At 36.4% G+C, this 1457-nt stretch overlaps 1 protein-coding gene across 1 annotated transcript in view; it reads right to left on the bottom strand.

Annotated features, from left to right (window-relative positions):
- The window catches only part of Me2 (malic enzyme 2), an 80266-nt gene that overhangs the window by 19129 nt on the left and 59680 nt on the right, over positions 1-1457 (bottom strand). The window contains exon 13 of the mRNA XM_004623659.2: positions 494-596. Within this exon, the coding sequence (XP_004623716.1) occupies positions 494-596 (103 nt within the window). The remainder of the gene's footprint in view (positions 1-493; positions 597-1457) is intronic.

Below are 1457 nucleotides of genomic sequence, written 5' to 3'. Positions count from 1 at the left end.
TTTGGTTACATCTGCAAGTGTCCTAAGGAGGTAGCAGGAGAGGTACAGAATGCTGAGCAGTCCACCATTTTGTTCTTTTGCATTTTTATGAACTGTATACTATATTTGTGTAATAAAAATAAGTTTAATAGCATGAATAAACAAACTTTCAGGGAAAATACAGCAAGTTATATATTCTGAATTCCTTGAGTTTTCAGTATATTCATACCAAAATTCTGTGAATACTGTTGGCTCATTTTAACCTTAGCTTCCAAAGAACTCCATGAAATATTTCTATGTAATTCACTACTGCTCTATGACATAAGAATAGTGACTAGACTGGGCATAGTGGCGCACCCCTGTAATCCCAGTGTTGGGGAGACTGAAAACAGGAGGATCACAACCTGTGTAGTGAACTGTGTAGTGAGATCCTGTACCAAACACATTAAAAAACCAAAAAATAAAATACATGTATTTCTAAAATTAAAACGAAAGAAAGAATTGTGACTGTTACCTGGGAAAATATATACATTGTTTCCCTGCCCTGGTGTGAAGACTCGGCCATCTTGGAGTTTCACGGGCCCAAATGGACTGCCACTGGCAAACAAACACTTTCCCTGTTAATGAAATGAAATCATTATAATTTCATTACTTTATGTGGATGAAGTAATTAAGATGAAGTTGTAAAAAGTTAGGTCCTGTACTAAACTGGACCAATACATTACCTGGTAACAATCCAACATGCACTAGATAACATAATCCTTTTATCAAAATCACTTTATTTGAGTGAGGGTTGGTTTATGCATAGTATACTTTGCATACTGTGAAGCTGAAAACTGCCTGTTACAAACTTTTAAAATCCCGATACTTCTATTTTCCTTGGAATATTAAAAATGTAAGTGGCCAATACATATAATCCAAAATACAAAAGACTGAAGTAAACACTTGTGAATGAAGGAATAAATACAAATTTGCTACCATTTCTTGTACATGTGCTATTTAGGCCCTATTACAGTGCTTTACATATATTTACTTAAATTAACTTAGCTCTCAGGAGAACCTTAAGAAGTCACTGTCATCTTCTTCACTATTTATCGCCCCCCAAGGCTTTGATGCTTTGAAGTACTTTTTCCCCAACAGTAACTGGGGGTTGAACTCAAGGCCTTTGCACTGACTACATCCCCAACCATCTTTATTTTTTATTTTGAGACAAGAGTCTCACTAAATTGTCCAAGCTGGACTCAAACTTAGAATCCTCCACCAAAGCTTCCCAGAGTGCTGGAATTATAAGCATGTGCCACCATGCCTGGATTCTGAGTCCTTTTACAAAGTTACACATCATATTTTTATAACTCCAAAGCCATAGTCTTCCTATTATGCTACAGCATCCCCTACCAGACAGTTTAAACAACAGGCATCTGGTATAATCATACTCTTGTTCCAGAAAAACCTGCCAGGTTCCCTTGTTAAAGAAAAGC

This window comes from Octodon degus, unplaced genomic scaffold (genome assembly GCF_000260255.1).
Source record: "Octodon degus isolate 3935 unplaced genomic scaffold, OctDeg1.0 scaffold00003, whole genome shotgun sequence".
In the NCBI taxonomy this organism is placed as follows: domain Eukaryota; kingdom Metazoa; phylum Chordata; class Mammalia; order Rodentia; family Octodontidae; genus Octodon; species Octodon degus.
Note: the sequence above shows the minus strand (reverse complement) of the source record. Positions and strands in the feature narration are given on the sequence as shown.